We start from the raw sequence: 20,357 nt of genomic DNA on the forward strand, positions 1-20,357 counted from the left end.
ACCTCCTAAATCACCCCACCTTCTCACCCTCTGTCCAAAGGCTTCTCCCAGGCTCTCCGAGGCCCACTGGCTCGGTCTGCCAATCCTAAATCCGTGACACATGAACTCCAAGAAACGCACCCCGTGTCCCCCTGCCCTCCCCCTCCTATTGTGGAGGGCTGCCCTTCCTGTGTACTCCAAGTACAACCTCGTGCCCCCACCATCAGAGCACTTACTCGGGTGATGCCTGCCTGGCTCTGTCTCTCTTTCCCTCACGACACCAAACAAGTTTCGGGTACAGAGACCAAGCCTTCATTCTGAGACCAAGACAGAGAAGCAGAGCTCAGGATGCAAAGAACCGGTGACCCACAGATTATGACAGCAGGAGAAAGAAATGCACCTGACCCTACGCCTGGGAGCCCTAGAAACTGGGTCTTGGGATTGAGGGAGAGTATGACCTTGAGGTGCAAACACAGTTTTAAGATGCTGTTGGAGAAAGAGGCTGGCGCTGTCATCCCAAGTTCTTTCCTCACATCGATGAAATCCCATGGGCAAGGTTTAAAAAAACAAACACCTGGAGGACTATGAGGGTGGTGGGGGCAGATCCTACTAATGAAGGGCTCACACATCTCATACCGAACATACTGGAAACAACTGCCGTCAATTTTTCTCGGTGTGGTACAAGTAGACGCTTCTTAAATGTGCTCTAGGGGCTTCCATCCCACACCCAACGGCCACATACGGGACTCAGGGTACCAAGGTGGTGATTTTTAAAACAAGTGCAAGGCGGACACAACTCTGCACACTTGTGGTGCACCCAGCAGAGGTGAAGGGACCCAATCATTCCTGCTCGAAGGAGAAAGCAGAAGTCAGAGACCAAGAACATGCTGCTTCTGCTGCCAGCTACGCCAGTGGACTAGTTCTCATTCCTCCAATGTACACTGGAGGCAGAAACTTGATGATCAACATCAGAAAGTGTAGTATCCAACTTGGTACATTATTAAACCAGGCACTGATGCTAGAATCAATTCATTCGACAGCCCTGAGCCCCTTAGATGGCAAACACAGCAGTGGGGACCCGAGCACTATAAGAACATGTGAGAACCAGGAGATAAGCTTCCTAATACATTCCACACTAGCCAGAGCCTCACACGAGCACGGCTCCCAGACAGGCCCGGAGCTTACAAAGGAAATCCTTGTAACAGACCTAAGGTGGACCTTAAGAGGTTAGAATAAAAAAAACAAAAAGCTGGGCGCCTGGGTGGCTCAGTGGGTTAAAGCCTCTGCCTTCGGCTTGGGTCATGGTCCCAGGGTCCTGGGATCGAGCCCCTCGTCTGGCTCTCTGCTCAGCAGGGAGCCTGCTTCCCCCTCTCTCTCTGCCTACTTGTGATCTCTGTCAAATAAATAAATAAAATCTTTTAAAAAATTAAAAACAATTTAAAAACCAAAAGCTTATCACGGAAGTGTCTTCCTTTCTTAAAAATATGTACAAGTTGGCATAAAGGAAACGCTCAGTGAGGTCACGAGACGTTCTCCAGGGAGAACAGCCTCAGGTGGCAAACACTCGGCAAACACGTAAGGGCACCCCTTACACTCTGCAGACCACAGCAAGGGCGAGGGTGACTTCCTCCGCCTGCACTGCCGGCGCGTCCTGCCACGCTCAAACACACTCCTCTCCTCGCTTCTGCCAAAAAGGGAAACAGAAGATCTACTGAGAAGGTCTGAAGATGACACTCGGGTTAAAATCCATCGCAACAGTGCCACGGAAGCTTCCAGAGTTTTACACGGAAACAGTGAAAGTGAAACTTTGCTCCCAGCAGCTTTTCACAAGGAGTAAGTTAAGATTTCTCCTTATTTCGACCCTGCAACTGAAGCTCTTAATTGAAGGCAGGAAATAATTAAAACAACAACCAAAAAATGCTAAGAAAACCCTAATTTATTCTGATACATGTAGCCCTTTAAGAATAAAGCAACACAGCCCAAGGCAGCAGAATCTTTGCCAGAGACAATCTCACCTACACGGGGTCGCAATCCACTTCCTGAGGAAAGGTAAATGTCTGCTGCACTGTGCCCTCCTTGGGTTAAGACGTGGAGCAATACCTTCTAGAAAGTTCCAAGCTCAGTCTCTGAAACTGCACATGCCTGCACCAGAGTCATAACATGGTGTTGCCAGCAAGTGCATCAACAGAATCTCCCCCAAAAGAAGGGACAGACCATGTGCAGCTTGTCCCCAGATAGCAACACAGTTGCTCCTAGTGACCAGAATTAAGCCCAACACGCAGTGAGAAATGAACACAAAGCCGTAAAGGACTGACTGTGAGTTCAAGACCACCAACTCAGAAATGCCTGTCCTCAGTCAAGAGAAAGCTGCCACAGCTGGCTCTCACTCCACACATCTCTAATCCCTGTGCAGGAAGGGCTATCTGTCACCTGAGGAAGTGGAAAAGACTCAGGTCCTCTGAGCACGTGTATGGACAGTGTGGATAGAGGCAGCGCTCAGGACTGATGAGGAAGGCGCCTGTCCGTCTGGGTGGCACTGACAGAGCAGCTTACCTCTGAGGAAGTCTGTTGATGTCAGGGTCATGTGCCCGCTGTCCATCGGGCTGCCATCCCTTTGAGGAGAGGGAGACACTGATGTGAACCAAGGGATCTTCTAAAGGCAAGTTCTTACTGCAAGCTGGCCCAAAGGTCCCTGCAATCAAAGAAATCATTGTGGTTTTGCATCTGGCATACTTATGCCCCCTCTCTTCTAGGAACCAGTCCGTCAGCCTCTGAATGCATCTCAACTCTCAGAAAAGTGTCCAGAAATATAGATCCATCAAAGGAAGGAGAGAAAAGCAAGAAGTCTTCATGCTACCGAACACAAGCCAACTCCACCTCGTCGGGCCTATTTAAGATACATAAGCAATAATGGCTGCAAAATCCATACCACCCTATACCAGCCTCGGCCAGAAGCAAGAGAAGACTTGTATATGAACAAGAAACGCAGGCAATGAGCTCCCATGAGCCCTGGTCTATAATCAACCTTGCCATTGACTTCTCTCTACTGATTTCACTTACGATGACAGCGAAGAGTCCATCAAAGCATAAACCAGAAAGTCAACCTCGTACCAAGTTAACCAAAAAGCATGATAATTCAGAAAACTACATACCTAATCCAGTGTAGCAATGCTTGGTCTACTTCACAGGTTATATATGAAATGTTTTTAGCAATTTGGTCTGCAGTACGCCAACAGCCCCCCAATGCCAGAACACACTTTCCAACTGCACAGCTAGGCAAGTTATTTGTCTATGTTCTACTGGATATCGTTTCAAAATTTCCTTTCTTAAAAAAGTCCTTTCTTTCAGGCAAAGAAATGCCTTAAGATACTTGATCCTTACCTCCGTAATTAATGCAAATAAACAGAAGTCAGAATACTCTGTATACAGAATAACTTGCATACAGTTATCTGTGCAAAAGCATACAAAAAAGGAAGAATGAAGAAAACCTACTCACGCAGAGTTTCGTGAGGGAGAACATCTTCATGTTTTAAAAACAGGATTCAAATATGTGTTTTTTCTCCAAATATAGGTTATAGATATCCAGGTAAAGAGGAAGGAGGAAAGTCACCTACAAATTAATTTACTTCCCTAAAGATCAATCATCAGAAAACGGACAAAAGGGCTCTTAAACATACCAATTAAACCTTTAGGTCTGGCAGGTTCTCAAAAGGCAAGCATCTAAGCCACTTCCCTACCCCAAAGGACCAGGAACTAACTTCACATCAGTCAATCCGTCAGAGCCCAAAGAGTCTGTCACACAAAAGAGCAACAGCCACAAAGGACCTGCTCTAGGATGTACCGGGGAAAAGAAAACAAAGGCAAGTTATCAGGAAGAACTCGGCTCTGTAGAAAGCAAGTTTGCTACTACAGCAAATCCCCCCTTATCCATGGCTTTGCTCTTGGCAGTTTCAGTGATCAGCACTAAACCACAATCCGGAAGCAAATGATCCTCCTCCCAGTGAAAGGCCCAAAAGGTCAATGCCTGTGTCTTGCACCTCACTTCATCTCATCACATAGGCATTTTATCAACTCACAGCATCATAAGAAGGGTAAGTATAGTAAGATATTTTGAGAGACCACATTCACATTAATGCTATTACTATAACTGTTCTATTATTATTATAGTCATTGCTGTTAATCTGTTACTGTGCTTATTTTATAAATTCAGCTGTATCACATATGTACATTTAAGAGAAAACATAGTATATAGGGCTTGGTACAATCTGCAGTTTGAGGCAACCACTGGCAGTCTTGGAACTAATCCCCCACGGATAAGGGCAGGCTACTTTAAGTTACTCGAACGGCTGTTTGGAAAAGGAATGTAAACTCTGCCAGACTGTTTTATGGGCAACCACAGAATCATCCACAGGTGAGGAACAAGGAAGGTGGTGCTAACAATGAGAGCTACAGGACCACAAAACCAAAATGGAAGGAATAGGAGGGACAGGGCCGCCCTGCAGGGCTCCTGTGACAGCCAGCTCTGGCAGCCAAAGCAGGTCCCCATTATCCCAAGGGAGTCCAATTATGAGTCCCATAGGAAAGATTTTTTTAGGTGTTGGCTAGGCTTCTGGATCTATGTCAAAGCGGGCCATAGCTACTGAAACAAATTCAAATTCATTCATTCATTCAACACATGTGAGCTATAGAGGTTGACAATCATCTATGCACCGAAGAGTAAATAACTGAATAAAGGAAACCTCATTTAAAATGGAGCTGAGAGGCCAGAAGGGGGGAGCCCCATACACCCTACTACTGTACGCAACGCCTTAGAGCCCCAAAAGAAAGAAGCCTATACCCTACCACTCCAGCAAGAGGGACTTTCTCCTCCCCCGGCAACACCCCAGCCAATGAGAGACCGCCACAACTCAGCCAATGAGAAGCCGCTACACATCCAATCCTCCCCTTCAGTCCAATGGACTTTGTTTTTAACAGCCCTGCCCAGCGCCCCCTTTCCCCTATAAAAGAGTCTTCCTCTCCCATATCTTCTGGACTTGACTATGCCTTTTGCTTCAGCTTGACAGACCCAAGTTGCAATTCCTCTGCTATCCCGAAATAAATTCATTTTGCTGGTAAAATAACTGATTATTTTACTTTTAAGGTCAACACCTGCTAGGCAAGAATCTCTCTTGTTAAACCAGCCAAGAAATAAGGTAGAAATTCAGCACTAGGCCATCTGACGATACTAACTTGGACTCAGATTCAAGGCAGGTGTGAAAAGATGACCTAGGGCCAGGCGCCTGCAAGTCCAGGGTCTGGCTAATTTGATCAAGTTTCCAGTAGAATCTCAATGGCCACCAGCAAAATGGAACGCTCCCAGGTAAGCAAATGCCAGACTCCCCATGGCAGGGGTGGCAGAGAGCTTCCCAGTGGGCATGTCTAGGGCAGGACCTAACAGAATTCCTTTTCAGAGGCTCTGTTGGTTGACTTACTCAACCAACACTTCCCCCTTCTCCCTCCCTTGACTTCAAGACTCTGGGGGAAACCCACTCTTCTCCAGCTCAAGAAGTAAATCCTAGAGGTAACTGGCAGGCTCAGTGCAAGAAGCATGCAATTCTTGATCTCGGGGTCATGAGTTCCAGCCCCACAGTGGCTGCAGAGATTACTACTACTAACAGGTAAACTCCGGGGGTGGGGGAGAGAAAAAGAGGTTAAGTCCTATTTGGTGGGGCCCGATGAGGTGGCCCCATCTCTCCAGCCAGGGGCTCAGTGAGGCATCAGGCTGTCACCCAGGTCTGATGAGTGACTATGTAAGGAGGGGGCCTAGGGAGGCTTTCTGAGAAAGGTTTCCTATACCTGAAGAACACTTCCTAAAAAAAGAATGGCCCTTTATCTGCCCACAGGCCAAGCTAAGACCCTGAGGACTTCGGTATGAAAAGGAAGAAGGAACCTGGATCCTTGAGGACCCTGGGGACCATCAGCAGGAGGTGCCCTTCTTCTGGAATTTTTGCTCTGTGAGGAAACACACACCCTTCTTGCTGAACCTTCTGAGCTGGTATTTTCTCCAACACTGTTCAAGCTTCCTTAGTGGTAATTACCTTCTGTGTGCTGCTCTCTGCGGACGCTCCTTCTCCTCAAGGTGATCCTACCGATTAATGACTTTCACCGTGACCTCACATTACAGTCACCCGGGGAACTTTTAGCACTCCCACGGTCTAGGCCACAGTGGGGAACCAAGAAAGGAGATCATCTGCAGGTGCAGCCAGGCCTCAGGAGCTGACGCTCGCCAGGGGCTGCCTGCGGAGCTCCATCATCCGCGGGAGGGAGGAAAGGGCAGGTGCTTCGTTAAGCAACGGTTAGGACCCCCGTCCTCAGGACTGAACAGCTCAGCTCAGGCAAAATGGGCTAAGCCACGGATGAGACCTTGAAATCCTCTTCATGGAAGGAGGAACAAGCCACCAGCGGAGGGAATCCAACACGGAAAAGGGAAAAGTATGTGACAGGACAACAGTCAGGTGCAGGGAAGCCAAAAGGGGACAAGGGGCGAGGAGCCCCGCAGCCCTGAACCCAGCCCGACTCTGATACCAGGAGAAAAGGAAATCACTCAGCTCATCTGTGCTTTGGTTTTCTAATCCAGAGAATAAAGAGTGTGCCAGGAGCCTGCCAAGTCCCTTCCTGCTCTGACAATCTAGGATTCTAATTTCTCTGACTGTGCTTAAGAATTGCTTATTGGGGGCACCTGGGTGGCACAGTCGGTTAAGCGTCAGACTTCTGATTTCAGCTCAGGTCGTCATCTCAGGGTCATGAGATCAAGCTCCGAGTTAGACCCAAGAGGGGCTAGCTTGGTACTTCCTCCCCACCCCCCAGCCCCCACCCCACCTCCAGTGCACCTGTGTGTGCTCACGCTCTAATTAAAACAAACAAATAAGAGGGAAAAAAAAACTTACTGAATGGCAAGCTAAGCCAAAACAGAGACTGAAAGGAACTTTATTTTGCAGACGAGGACAAAGGCCCAAGATTCAGAGCCAGAATTAGCGCTTCAGAGGCAGACCTCCAGATCTCCAGGGCTTGGGGTCAGGGGGGCTAGAGCAGAACAGAAAGCGGCAGGGAAAGGCGATCTTTCCCTTCTAACTAGGTCTCTTCTAGAGCCTCTGTAGGATATTTCCCCAAACCAAATTCAAAGACCCTTCCCCCAATCCCCAAGCGTCTCTGTTCCACGTTCTCACAAACCTACCTATCCCGAAATGTAGAGGCAAAGTACCAAAGTGCAATCTAAAACCAGTGGATGGAAAATATTTAGTATTATAGTAAATTCAAAAATACAAGAACCACCAAGGCAGTCTGAACCACCTCAACCCATCCTTCCTCTCCTCTTACCGCCACCGAAAATACTCCCAAGTGTGTCTTGGATAGTCCCCAGCAAAGGGAGAAACAAATCCCAAGGTGCACACGTAGAAATGGTGACCCCTAGACCTTCCAGATACCATCTGAACAATTCCCAAAGAGACAACTCTATCAAGGTACTCTATCAAGGTACTGCCCCACAAGTAATCCCTCCAGGCCAGTTTCAAATACAAAAACTTTCTGCCTCCTGGAAACCTCTTGTCAAATTCAGCACAAGCCAGTGTGCAGTGATTTCGGTCCAGCTGCTTTGAGCCGGGTTATACCTCCACCCCAGGAACCCACACAAGGTTTGGGAGCCAAGACGCACAGTAACTGCCCGCACAGATGTGAGTAAATCACTCAGCAAGCAATTGAACAGCTGCTAAAATTCTGTCTCAGCATCGTTCCTGACCCGTGACCAGGAAGGAAATGCGATGGTGGGAATCTTGGTGATGGGGCCCCTGCAGCGGCCTACAGTCCAAGGCAAGGTCAGGTTCTACTTCTCTCTGTTCCATCTGAGTGGTATGCAAAAAACTGCAGGCCCCAGAAGAGGACCCTAGTTCTCAGCTAATGAAACCAGCTCCGGGGTCTTCTTACCAACATCAGCTAGAGAGGACCGTCCTCAGCCTGTGACACCCGTTTCCTTTCTCAGAAGTTGGAAGGGGCACACCTCAGATCTAGCCAACCTACGTACACGGAGACTGAAAAAGTCGTAACTGAAAAGACATAACCGTCTTTAAAACTACAGGGAAAAAAAGAGTATTATGATTTGTTACCTCCCCTTCCCCGATTTTATTTATTTATTTGACAGACCAAGATCACAAGTAGGCAGAGAGGCAGGCAGAGAGAGAGGAGGAAGCAGGCTCCCCGCTGAGCAGAGACCCTGATGTGGGGCTCGAACCCAGGACCCTGAGATCATGACCTGAGCCGAAGGCAGAGGTTTTAACCCACTGAGCCACCCAGGCGCCCTGTTACTTCGTTTTTTAAAGAGCCTTCTAACTAGGACTAGAGGCAGACTTCCTTATTTAGAAAAAATAGTCTGCACCGCCGAACTCTGTATCAAATCCCATACCTATTAAAGAAAAATTTAAGATGCATTTTCTTTAAGATCAGGAACGACACAGGTATACCCTTCCTATCACTACGTAACCAACACAGTCACAGTCCTAGAGGTCACAGCCAAAACCGAAAATGGAAGATGCTGGCGGAAGGTGTTAGGGAAGGAAGAAAACGGCTGGTATTTACGGATCCGAACATACGCGTGAAGAATTCAGCAAGATTACCAAAAACAATACGAAAAAAATTATCACAGTGCCCTTAACTAAACGACCCGAAAATATATCACGCAAAACAGCAAGGTAAGATATGTGTCTAGGAACTGACCTACAAATCCACAAGATCTTTTATGGGACAGTATTTAACTTTATTAAGGTTCACAAAAAGACAACTTTCCTCAAAAATAAATCTTTAAATTTCAGTAGGATTTTAAACAGAAAATGTACAAATTCATTCTTAACCTTATACGATAGAATAAAGATACTCAAAGACCTCATGCAAAGCTTTTGTTTGTACGCGGGAAAGATGAAGAGGGTTATCCCCACCAGATATTGAGACTTAAAGACAAGCTAATAATCACACACATAAAACATGTATGATACTGGCTTCACAAGTGAACAGAAAATCCAGACACAGGCCTAGAAATATGTAAGACTTTGGTGTGCTACAGCATCATACCTGAGCAGGGCAAGGACAGACCATTTACAGACTCGTAATGGAAAACCTATCCCACTGTATGGAGAAAAATAAAATCCCTACTTCCCACTATATACCAGATAAAGATCTAATAAAAAGCAAAACTCCAAGGCTAACTGAAGAAAAAAACCATAAAAACTATAAACTTGAGGAACTAATGGATTTCTCGAACAGGATCCCAAAGGCACAAACCAGAAGGTGAAAAACTGACAGACTGATCTACACTAGAATTAAAGATTTCTTTCAACAAAGGATACCTCTCAGTTAACAGTACAACAGAGTCAGAGAAGCTACTTGTGATATCAAATATGGACTTAAAAAAATCAATAACCTCTGGGCGTCTGCCTTTGGCTCAGGTCATCCCGGAATCGAGCCCCGCATCAGCCTCTCTGCTCGGTGGGGAGCCCGCTTCTCCCTCCCCTGTGTGTGCACACTCTCCTCTCACTCTCTATCAAATAATGAAATAAATCTTAAAAGAAGATTCAATTATTTTTTAAAAATCAATAACTTAAATATACATACCAAATACTAAAAACTTAAATATACATACCAAATACTAAAAACGGAAATACTAAAAAAATCATACATATGATGGGCTACAATTCAGCCATGAAAAGGAATAAAGTATCAGCACATGCTAGAACATGGGTGAACTTTGAAAAAGATTATGCTAAGTCAAAGAAGCCAGTTACAAAAGGCCACATATCCTAGGATTCCATTTATATGAAGTTTCCAGAATAGGCAAATCTATAGAGTTGGAAAGTAGGTCCTTGGGGGCCTACGGATGGGGAACCTGGGAGGAAATGTGGAGTGACTGGTCATGGACACTCGTTTCTTTCTGGGGTGATGATAATGTTCTAACGTTCACTATGGTGATGGCTGCACAACTCTGGGAATACACCAGAAACCACTGAAGACTTCATCTAAATGGATGAACTATGGGGCATGTAAATTCTACCTCCTTAAAGCTGGTTTTTTTTTTTTAATTTTTATTTATTTACTTGACAGACAGAGATCACAAGTAGGAGAGAGGCAGGCAGAGAGAGAGAGGAAGAAGCAGGCTCCCTGGCGAGCAGAGAGTCTGATGTGGGGCCCGATCCCAGGACCCCGGGATCATGACCTGAGCTGAAGGCAGAGGCTTTAACCCACTGAGCCACCCAGGTGCCCCCTTAAAGCTGTTTTTTAAAAAGAAAAACAAAAAAACAGAGAAACCAAAAAGGAGTGTCAGGTAGTAAAGCAAAAGTACCCTACTCCAGAGGGCTGATGGAAATAAGAGCCATATGAAAAGACAGTCAAACATCCTAAGTCGCTGGAGAAATGCGTATGAAAACTGCAACGAAATACCATGACACACCTACAGAGATGGCTACCATAAAAAATGCTGACAAAGCCAATGCAAAATGACACAGGCACTGTGGGAACTCCAGCATAAGCTTAACCACATGACTCAGCAATCCCACTTCCAGTATCTATCCTAGAGAAACGAAAGCTTACGTGCACCTGTGGGGGAGTGTTTACAGCAACATTACACACGATGGCCGACACCCGGAAACTACCCCAGTGCCCTTCGATGGGTCAGTCTGGTACATCATGACAATGTGCATGACCCAACAATGAAAAGGCACAAAGAACGGACACACACAAACGTGGATGAATCCCAAATACACAACGCTAGCTGAGAGAAGGACCAGGATGTGCGATTCCCTTTATAGGACACTCTGGAACCTGCACATCCCCAGGGACAATAAAACACATGAACGGATGCCAGGGGATCAGATGGGCAACGAGTTGGGAATTATTCGTGATGCTGGGATTGTTCTGCGTCCTATGTATGGCGGTGCTTGTAAGAATCCATACGTGTGTTAAGACACAAAGAACTAGAACTGTAAGAACTGTACACCCCAAAACGCTTAATTTTACCGCGTGCAAATTTTGAAAAACAACCATGTGGTAGGGAAAAATAAACTCATGCACAACACACAAAACACTGTATCTACTGAGGACACACTATCCTAAGACATATCAAAACCTATGATACAGAAGAAAAAGGTAGGGGGAAGAAGGAAATACAATCAAATGGATGAAAACAGACCAGGGTCTTACACAGATCAATACTGATGGTGCCACACCGAAAAACAGGGGCGGAAAACCTGCACTCTCCTTATCTGATGTCCATTAATGGAAAAAGTGGAAAGAAATACGGGGGCGGGGGGGCATGACCAATTCTTTATTTAACATTATAAAACAGGTCATTTTATTAATTAGGCAGTTAGCCCAAAACTCGGAGAGGCTACAGTGGGACGATCTCTGCTTAAGACTAAGAATGACACGCCACTGTTATGAACAAGTGACCAAAAAGAACTAAAAAGTAAAAAACATACCAAAAACGGGGGAAAAAAAACAAGGCATCAGCATCTCACTTGCTGCATCATTAACTTTTGACCTTGGCTGTCATCAAGAACACAGACAATAAATCAATCGGAGGAGGTTACGCAGCACTCGTCTGGGTATTAAATAATGTCTCCGGGGTATGAACTTTGTAGTAAGCCCACAAATGCTCACGGGAGAATCCCGCTTCCCACTCAGACACTCAGCAGTGAGGGAAGGCTCCCTCTCCTTCCCGAGACCAGCATCCCTGGGCGGCCGGACCAGCAGCACTCTCCAGGGCTTTGTTGAAAAGGGCAGAGTTTGTCATGGACACTAACCAAGAGAGGGTCCTAGACAATATTCAGGTAAATGACACACTTACTGCCCCATAACGTTCTGAAAAATCCTACAGCCTTTGTCCTATCTTACATCAGAGTAAAAGTCACGGAGGAAAGCATCTTTTGGATACCACTGTCCCCAAAATACCGTGTGACATTTCAGAGGTTAGCCCAGCATACAGAGCATGAGGTCACGGTCCCAGATGTGGACGCACCCTGCTCACGCGGCTTCCGAAGCTCGCTTGTGGTCTGGCCACAGAATCACATGGACATCATCATGGTCTCTGAGAGTGTCCAAAATACCCCTGGGGATATTTCCCAGAGTCCCAACCGAAGCCCCAGAAATTCCATTCCTCCTACATTCTGGGACAAAAGATCACGGCTCACTCCATGGGCCGTGCTGTCTCCGCGGTGGCACGACGGACACTTGGGCTGAGTGGCTCTCTGTTGTAGGGGCTGTCCTGGGCTCTGCAGGGTCTGTAGGAGCAACCCCGGTCTCCGCCCACTACCACACGCCAGTAGCACCATCCCCGGTGCTGACAACTGAAAATGTCTCCGGACATGGCCACGGGTACCGTCAGCGTCGCAGGGTGCGGCCTGGGGATGTCGGCAGGAGGTACAGAGGGACCACATCTACTCCATTTAGGTGCCTGGGCTGGGCCCCAATTTCACATGCCTTTCTCTGTTACAACCACAGAAAGTCCCATTCGGCACAGGGACTCCTAACAGCAGGCGAGTTCTGACTTTCCCCTCTGGCCCCTTAACTCTCTGCCTTGTTGACTCAAGTTCAGTTAAGCTGCAAATCGTTGCTCGTGGACTATACCCACAGAATCCTAGATACCACGGTATGGCATCTTCTCTGTCTCAGTGAGAATATGCTGGGACACTCTGCTTTCAGGGGCAGGGAAAGCATGAGCGAGGAGGAACCTGTGTGCTTTATGTAAGAATGCCTGAGGCAGAGTGTTTACACGCATACTAGGCATATATGTGAGCTGAAATGCCTCCCAAAAGTATTGCTAACTATGTCTGAAACTAGGTCAATACAACAGCAGGATCTACTGTGGGGCAAGCAGTTGGGGAAAAAGTGTGAGCGAAGATAAATTCAGACATGTCCCAACAGATATGTTTACTATCATGTTGCAACACTCTTATTTCATCTCTGAGATAAAAAGATCGTGAAATTATAATACAATATAGGGAAGCAAGAGACTGTAGTTTGGGTTTAGTTTTTTTTTGTTGTTTTTTTTTTTTTTTTTCTTGAGATAAAGCAGAATAGGCTGAGTACATTGTCCAAACATGGATGCTTCTGAGAGTCAAAGGAGAGGCTATTAGTCACGCTGGGACAAGAAGCATGAGCATAGTGGGTGGACGGTAACCAACCCAGCAGCCTCGTTCACAAAGATGCCAGCCATTTATACATGTTTTCTTTTACTTCTTTTCCTAAGGGCAAAATGATTGTTTTTTCTATTTCATCACGAACTATTTTCCCTTTGGAGAACGAAGAAGAAAAGAACCAAAGGGTGCCTGGGTGGCTCAGTGGGTTAAAGCCTCAGCCTTTGGCTCAGGTCATGATCTCAGGGTCCTGGGATGGAACCCGCATCGGGCTCTCTGCTCAGCAGGGAGCCTGCTTCCCCCTCTCTCTCTGCCTGCCTCTCTGCCTACTTGTGATCTCTGTCCTTCAGATAAATTAATAAAATCTTTAAAAAATAAATCATTGTGAAGTGTACTTGTAATGTACACAACGTAGCCAACCCTTTTACCAGCCTAATCTGTCTTTACATAGAGCGCTGTGTTTTCTAAAACTCATCAGGGGACTTTTCCATGTTAGTTTTCTAGTGAATCTGATGAGTAAAAGTACCCTAAATTTTTTCAGGAACTGAAGAAAACCTTAGTTTTAGGTTGGGGATCTGAATTCACTACTAGACACCTACTCACTCCATGGACATGTTTCCTTAGTATCAATACTATGACAAAAACAGCTAAGAGAAATACAGCTTTTTTTGTTTTCTGGATTTTTTGCCTTGCATTTGATTTGCTTTGGTTAAGCTGGCTTCATATGTGAAAGTACTAAGTCATTTACTTTAAAAGGAAAATGATCAACCTCGTTTTTAAAATGCTAATGATCTGTTTTTAAGATTCATGAATTTGGGGGGCACCTGAGTGATGCAGTCTGTGAAGCCTCTGACTCTTGTACGGATCTCAGGGTCCTGAAATCAAGACCTTCCCCTCCTCTGCGCTCAGCAGGGAGTCTGCTGAGATTCTCTCTCCCTCTGGCCCCCTCCCCAAAATAAATCTTTTAAAAAATAAAAACCTCATGAATTTGAATCATTTGTCACAGGTAACTTCTCTCTTACTTTAAAAAAAAATGATCATTTGCGAAAGATCTCCCACATGCCAGGCACTTTATCTACCTGTTCTCAATGTTCATCAGTAACCCCGTAGGGGAAGTTTCTGCTTCTGCGTTTTCTCCTTAGAAAATCAGCAGCCTAAAGCACGCGGGGTGGGGGGGCGGCGGGGGGGGGGGGTGTCAGCACCTGTGCTAAGACCCTAGACTAAACTCCTGGCCCTTACTGTGACCCTCAGAGTGGAGATTCTAATAACGCATCTACCTCCGCAAATTGACAACGACAAAAAAACCCCGGAAGAGCCGGGTAGAGCTAACGAGGGTGAGCAGCACTTGTGAACACTGCTCAAGAAGGAAACAGGCTTAGAATCCTAAGGAACATCATGTGGTTACGATCTTCTGTGTCTTTCCTGCCCGACTAAAAACCACCGACTTCTCTCTCCCCTCCCTCACATCGCCCGGAGCATCGCCACGTGCACGCGCGCACTCACACACACATGCGGGGTACGCACATGCACACAGTTTCATTCTGACCTTGCAGGTGGTATTTTTCTAACAGGAAATTCCAGTAGTTTATGGTTAGGACTCAGAGGCTTCTGGTTAATTAAATATTCTCACTGGTTTCATTTCCCAAACATGAAACACCTGAACTACAACAAATGCGGTTCTTCTCTGGACCCTGGTAACCTTCAAGCCCCCCCCAGGCTTCAGATTTGTCACCAGAACCTGAATTGGTCTCCTCCTTCAACTGACCTTGTTCAGGCGGAACACTTACTCCACTGCGGTTCTTGATCGGATCCCAGCCACACAGTAGGAAATCAACTCCGCGCCCCTCATCTTCAATAACATTCAGTGTATCAGAGCACTCCGGACCTATTGTGCTTAATCTCTTTTTCTAGACCAGATGATGGAAACCAACGGACACAGTTAGGAAGCCTCTAAGTGCTAGCCCAGTACGAAGAACCCAGTTTCTGCTCATTTCTTCTCTGCCCGGTCGTGGTATATGAAAGTCCTTACTCAACGCCAGGTGAAACGGAAGGCCCTCGCTGCCATCAGCCCTTAAAGAACTAAGAATATTACCCTCTGAATGCTACCGGGAGATTTTAGAAGGGAAACAAAACCACAGAAAGCACAGTAATTTTCAACTTAATGCCAAAGACCCACTGACCCACCATCTGTCTTTTCTATCGATTTAATTTGTATCCTACCTGACAGGACTTTACAAGCTTCAACTGCGTCAGCCTGCAGAGATGATACGAAGCCCCTGGCTCATCACTGAGGCTCTTCCTCTGGGCAAGGAACTTCATGGAATTGATAAACAAGAACCAGCGGATAGACTCACAGTTCTGGATTCTTGTCCTGCCCAACTCATAACAGCCATTACTGCTTAACTAGAAAAGTTCCTTATGTTCTTAATCCAATTACACAGAATCCACTTTTACGTGGTTTAAGAAACCAAGGGCAAGTTTCCACAATGATGATATTATTTTTGGCATTCTTGAGGCAGTTATATTCTCTAAAAGACAATCTGCCTAGTAAAATGTAAGACATTCTAGACAAAGTTATCAAAACTTTTCATCCTCCTGAAGATAGTTAGTGGAGAAAATCACTCTGGAAATTATTCTACGTCCTTTACAGGGTAAGAGGCTTCAGAAAGGGACGGTTCATTGAGCACCAAGCCCACAGCCGGCTCCATGAGGCTCATGATGAGATGCCCTTTCCCAGCCTCTCCGGAGTCTGGTGTGGTCGAATGACTGCGGACTGGCCAGGGGAACACGGGCAGAAATGACGTGTTCCATACCTAGGCCTGGGCATATGGACACTTCTCACAGGAGTCTCCATTTTGGCTCCCACAGTGACTTAAGGCCCACGAGCAGTCACGCACGGAAGGTGGAAGGAAGAACAACAAGGAACCAGGGTTCCTCAATCACTGTCTGGAGGAAAACCACCCATAAATCAGGCTTACCAGTGAGCAAGAAATGAGCTTGTATCCAATGTGAGCTGTTATAAATTGGGGGGGGAGGAGGTTATTCTAGCAGCTGACATTATGTTAACCAAATAAATTTACTGGACGACTCTAGATCAAGGTTAGGTTGACTTGGAATATATGTTCTAGAATCAGTGACTCTGGCAAGAACGAGACATTATAGATGGAATCTCTAAGTATGTAGAGTCAACACCATGTTTGGCCATAATACAGCAATCTATTCCAGCAGGCAGTTAAAATTTTGCTGGAGAACTGGGCTGAAAAAGATACTTTTGAACCACTGATCCTTTATTCCCATAGTCGACTATTAGCTGGCATAAATCACCACAAATTTGCCAGAATCTTCCACCCTTCCTTTGCCGAAGGAACCATGAACATATTAAAATACAACATCAACACACCACATAAAACCAACTCTGAATTTACAATAAAGCTATTGTCGAAGTCATTTCACAAAGAATATTAAGTGGTACAGCAGAGTTCAAGTTGAGTTTCTTTGGCTGTTTGTTTTTTCTCAATAGATATTTAACATCACTAAGACCTTTGCTTTTCCCGTCTGGTAGTCAGACGTGTTTTTGCTTAGACCATGAGAATCAAAACATACGGTGCTTCTTTTTCTGCCCTATCACGACCCAAAATGGATGCACCCCACCCCAACATCCACTGTTATCACTGGCACACTTCCTCCTCCTTGCTTTGACCTCAGTGAATACGTCCTTCATTGCTAGGTAATTTCAGAGAAGGAGTATGAATAAATTCAATTAAGGAAGGAAATTAACACTCGTTAAGCACCTAGCACATGCCAGGTATTTTTACATACTTGATACCATTTAATCTTTCCAACAATGAGGTATATACCATAATTTCCCATTTTACAAATGAGGAAGCAGGGAAGTTTTTCAAAAAACAAACAAATAAGCTTGCTCAAAACCACATGCCAAGACAAGCAAGATTCAAGACCAAGACGTCAGACTCCAAAACTTATTCTCTCCATTTCACAAGGCTGCATTTGACCCATGGCCGACTGCCATCCTTTGCCATTTGAACCTATGTCACATTGCCAAAAAAAAAAAAATAGATTGGATTACCACTTGATTTTTATTTCTTTAAATATTCATTTTAAGTGAATCGATGGGTTCTCAAAATGTCCATCCTTCCGCTTATACCTTATTATTCCATTTCCTCAAAGTCAAAGCCTGCACCGTCAGGAGGCTGACATGGCAGGCAGCACCGTGAAGAGTTCAGAGCGTAAACCCGGTCGGGAGGAAGCCCGGCCATACATTCTCTGGGCTCACCGCCGACCACCTCTCAGGAAGGAGTTCTTCCTACCTATGAGGTTTTCGTTTCCACAAGTTATTTTAGAATTTTTGTTCACCAATTCTTAATTGCCAAAACTCCACGTTGGAAGATACTACACTGTTAAGGTCAGTAAAACGGGCGTTAAGTCAAGGGACTTGTAACCCAAGGGACAGCCTTATGCTTTCTGAGTGGTGCAACCGGAGTGACTGACAACACCTAACACAGTCCCAGGAGGGACCAGAACACCGATCTCAATGCTCGTCTTACCGACTCACAGAACCAGGTGAAGTCAAGGACAATGCGTAGTGGACTGTTGTAACTCTTTTAAGTAATTATTTACTTACCTACAATTCTTCAAAGTCAAGTGGAGATAAACTAGCTCACTCAACAACAGTATCAGTTCCAGCAGTTTTTCTAAAATAGTATTAAACTACACTAGATAAGTGATAAAATCAAGAGGCTAATATTAGGGCAGCATGAGTTTTTATGATAAACCATGCTAAAACCAGGGAAAGTCATCGATGCCCATTATAATACCTTCAGAATAAAGGTGTCTTTGATGACCAAGTCCCCCTCAGAAATAACTTTCTTCTTTGAAAGGCAACATCAACAAAAACTTAAACCAAAATATATTTCTACAGGTGACATTTAGGATGATAAAACTATCAAGGCCAGGTTCTTCTGATCGCAAAGGTCAGAACATTTCTCCTTCCTCTGAAAGCTGCCACACTGACGTCCTTCACGTACACAGCTCCAGCTCGGTCACACACCGGGTCATGGAAAATTGCGTTCTCATTTTCAAGCCTTACCTTCAGGTAGGATCCATAATATTTGGTTACGTAGGGACTGTCACACTGACTCAGCACTGTGATTTCTTGTTGAATGTCCTCTATCTCATCTTCAGCTTCTTCCAGATCAATGATTTTTATGGCAACCACTTTCTGAGTCCGAAGGTCAATGCCTTTGAACACCTCGCCAAAAGAGCCTTTTCCAATTTTCTCCAGTTTCGTAAAAAGCTCTTCTGGATCTGCTTTCAGGTTCTGTAGGAGAGAACGAAAAGAAGAGAACCTTCAGAAACTCACAAGATAGGGACAGATTTTCCTTTTTCCTTACAAACATAAAGAACACAGTCTTCCAGTCTTCTTCATGTAAGGGTCAGGCTGGTTGTGCTCACAGCTCTTCACACACAGGACAACACGGAGATTTCTAAGCCTCCTCTCTATAAAACACAGCGAGTGTGCAAATAAGAACCACCCAGACTATAAAAACTGGGAAAGGCTCCAGCACTTGCTTAATTAAAAACCCAAACCCTTATTTGAATGCAATATGATATATGGATTTATTGAAAAACACCCCTATTGAAGCAAATATTCCACTTTTCTCCCTTTTTTCCCCCTCTCTGCCTCATTTCCTAAGTTCAGGTTGGTTATGCACTACGATGTAGGTTAACCAGCACTTAATGATTTCCTAACAGGCCCGGTCTGAAGTCCAGCAAAGGCAGCCCTATGCATCTTCACCTACAGCTACTACCTTGGCCTCAATATTTTAACCAGAACCCAGAAAACATTAAGAACCTGTTTCCTGTTGTCTTGTAAGCATCACGCCCTTGAAATCCCTTCTGAAAGCTCTTAATCTCTAGTGCGATTAGGTGAACACACACACACACACACAGTGTCCATTTCCTAGGGGACTCCAACACCCACCCTAAGGACTCCTTGACCAGAGAGATGTGTGAGCAGCTGAGTTCTCAGTGGGCAGCAACCTGTCATCCCAGGAGGTGACAAGGGAGGAGACTGACATTCAGCAAGGAGACTGAGGGGTACGGCCTATCTCAGCACAAGGGACCATCCGCCCCAAAAGACTGCTGGCACCACCTGAAACCCCCCAGAGTAAGACAGGGCCCTGGATACACCGCCTCCCACACCTGCTCTCAAAAATGCTGCCCACCAGTGAGAGGATGGCAGGCGCACCCTCAAAGTCTACCAGTCCTCGTAAGAAATGGAAACATGGAGAAGGAAGGAAGATGGGGAAGGAGAAGGGCTGAAAAAGAGGCGGGAAAGCAGGCACAGGAGGAGGAGGTGTGGGGGCCTCAACAGAGAATTACAGCAATGTCGGCAGCACCGTGAGCTAGTCGGCACTAACCACGAACCTGCTTTCAAGGTGAAACCCGCAGAGTCCCAAGCAGCACCTCACGAGGGAGGGACTACTGAACCCCAGCCCGCCCGTTCCCATGCGGAGGGGCTGCTGCGCCGCAGTGTGAACCCCGCAGGGATAGCATACCCCACTAACACAGGCGCACCAAGTCAGGGGCTATCTCTCAGATGCCAAAGAAGCCCCATTTTTGAGACTGTGCACTTGAACAAGGTAAACACTCGCAAAACCCACTAACCCCATCAGTAAAAATGAACAAAGTAAGTGAGAAAAAGAACACATCCTGGGTTGCAAGAAAAAGGAACAAGAGAGAGACCACGTCCATCTTCAGCAGCTAGAAATCCCCATTTCCAAACCCCTTCCCTTACCTCCTTCCCCCCAGGATGAGGGGAGGGGGCCCTCCTTTTCTTCAAGGCCAATCCCAAGCGCTGAGCTTTTGAGTCCATCCTTCTGTCCCCCGGGCTGTGGCTTCATCGGGGGCCGGCTTCACTGCTCGCTCTTCCGCTCAGCCCTCTCTACAGACCCATCAGCCTTGGCAGCCTGCTCGGGTTTCTCCCATTTGAAAACACACACACACTGGGCTTCCCTGGTCGCCTTCCTCCTTCGCCCTCTCCTTCCCTTAGAGTTCCCCGCCGGTCACGGAGTCCAGCCAGGTGCCCTGCCCCGCCCGCCCCCGTCCATCGGCTGCAGCCCAGAGGCTGCCGTGCCTGATCCTGTCCTCCTCCACGAAGCCCTCCCTCTGGGAACTTTCCAGGCCCCTGGCATTAAACCCTGTTCT

The 20,357-nt window shown here is 46.2% G+C and overlaps 1 protein-coding gene across 2 annotated transcripts in view; it reads right to left on the minus strand.

Moving 5' to 3' along the window:
- Positions 1-20,357, minus strand: part of STK24 (serine/threonine kinase 24) — a 112,646-nt gene that overhangs the window by 46,836 nt on the left and 45,453 nt on the right. The window contains exons 1-2 of one of the 2 annotated variants that reach the window (XM_059378046.1): positions 19,948-20,164; positions 18,238-18,468 (exon numbers count right to left, since the gene is read on the minus strand). In XM_059378046.1, coding sequence (XP_059234029.1) covers positions 18,238-18,468; positions 19,948-20,025 — 309 coding nt within the window. In that variant the 5' untranslated portion in view covers positions 20,026-20,164. Of the gene's footprint in view, positions 1-18,237; positions 18,469-19,947; positions 20,165-20,357 lie in introns of those variants that run through there. The other variant, XM_059378047.1, reaches the window with a different exon arrangement.

Source organism: Mustela nigripes, chromosome 15 (genome assembly GCF_022355385.1).
Source record: "Mustela nigripes isolate SB6536 chromosome 15, MUSNIG.SB6536, whole genome shotgun sequence".
NCBI classification, from domain to species: domain Eukaryota; kingdom Metazoa; phylum Chordata; class Mammalia; order Carnivora; family Mustelidae; genus Mustela; species Mustela nigripes.